The sequence below is a fragment of the Rhinoraja longicauda genome, chromosome 11 (genome assembly GCF_053455715.1).
Source record: "Rhinoraja longicauda isolate Sanriku21f chromosome 11, sRhiLon1.1, whole genome shotgun sequence".
NCBI classification, from domain to species: domain Eukaryota; kingdom Metazoa; phylum Chordata; class Chondrichthyes; order Rajiformes; family Arhynchobatidae; genus Rhinoraja; species Rhinoraja longicauda.
In genome coordinates this window covers 54,494,205-54,495,595 of record NC_135963.1, presented here as the reverse complement: position 1 = coordinate 54,495,595, position 1,391 = coordinate 54,494,205, and the positions used below count along the sequence as shown (strand labels likewise).

The window sequence follows — 1,391 nt, the reverse complement described above, 5'->3', positions numbered from 1 at the left end:
TCCCATCAGCAGGTGCACAAAGAAATGCACTCGCCCAAGGCCAGTCCTTGGTTGACCAGGACTCTTGCAAGTCCTAGATGCAACCAGGAGGCGACGGACCAACAAAGATTGTTTTTTTACTTCTGCAGATTGTTATCAGGAAGCAGCTCGTGTCTCGAGTAGGTGGCATATTTATAACTGTTGACGTCAAAGACTGAGCAGCTAAATGCAGCCTGTGGTCGGCAGTAAACAGTAAATTAAATGCTCAGACCACAAGAACCGGTCAATGCAAGCGTGTGGGAGGGGAGATGATACCCACGGCCAATTAGCTCCCACTGGTTCTTGCGCTCTTCTTAAAACCTGCCCCCGGCAGAGGTGAGGACCATTGTGCATCCTGGTGCTTGTTGCCAGCCCGACTCACTAGCAGGGGCCATGCAAACTGTGCTCTACCTCTTCCCACAGCTAAACCTGTCAGCGACTCGGGAGGAACCTTATCAGATCATCAAGCCTCAGAAGCAAGAGGGGGCAATGGAAAATAACAGGTGAGATCCCAGAGGGATCAGCGAATATATAATGATCAGAGAATATTTGCCAGAGAATATTGTGCTCACTGGAGATACTACTGAGGGGAACACGATTGATGTCCCAAAGATAGACACAAAATGCTGGAGTAACTCAGCGGGACAGGCAGCATCTCTGGAGAGAAGGAACGGGTGACGATTTGGGTCGACACCCTTCTTCAGACCTTCAGTCTGAAGAAGGGTCCCGACCTGAAATGTCACCTATCTAAGATAGACACACCAAAAGCTGGAGTAACTCAGCGGGTCAGGCAGCATGTCTATGTTCTCCAGAGATGCTGCATGACCCGCTGAGTTACTCCAGCATTTTGTGACTATATTTAAAATGCAACTTAGCACACAGCACACTAAACCAGTTCCAAGTGCACCTGGTCTTTTTTTTTTTGGAATTACGTTACAGTACTAATATCGTTTTTGCCACGGTTAATGCTACTTTGACAGATGTGTTCTACTACACCTGTGCAACTTTATGACATTTCTCAAAGTAGTTTTGGTGATTTTTTAAAAATAGTTATTATTTAGAAAATGAATTTTGCTGACTTTGTCCATTAAACATTTTGTGACGTTGGTAGTAAGACTAACAATTAATACTGCTGTAAACCTAAGTGTGAGTTCAATTGATTTGAATACTTGGAATGAGAGTCACAAAGTGCTAGAGGGTCTCAGCACATCACTGGAGAACATGGATAGGGGAGGCTTCAGGTCGGGAACATTCTTCAGGCTTCTTCAACCAATCTCTCAAGGTATACTTACCTTAAAGAAGTTATCCTCTGTCTGAAGAAAATTCCTGACCCGAAACATCACCCATCCATGTTCTCCAGAGATGCTGCCTAA

General features: G+C 45.1%; 1 protein-coding gene across 1 annotated transcript in view; it reads left to right on the top strand.

Moving 5' to 3' along the window:
- Nucleotides 1-396: 396 nt before the first annotated feature.
- Nucleotides 397-1,391, top strand: part of LOC144598150 (regulator of G-protein signaling 5-like) — a 9,180-nt gene continuing 8,185 nt past the window's right edge. The window contains exon 1 of the mRNA XM_078408042.1: nucleotides 397-521. Within this exon, the coding sequence (XP_078264168.1) occupies nucleotides 412-521 (110 nt within the window). The 5' untranslated portion in view covers nucleotides 397-411. The remainder of the gene's footprint in view (nucleotides 522-1,391) is intronic.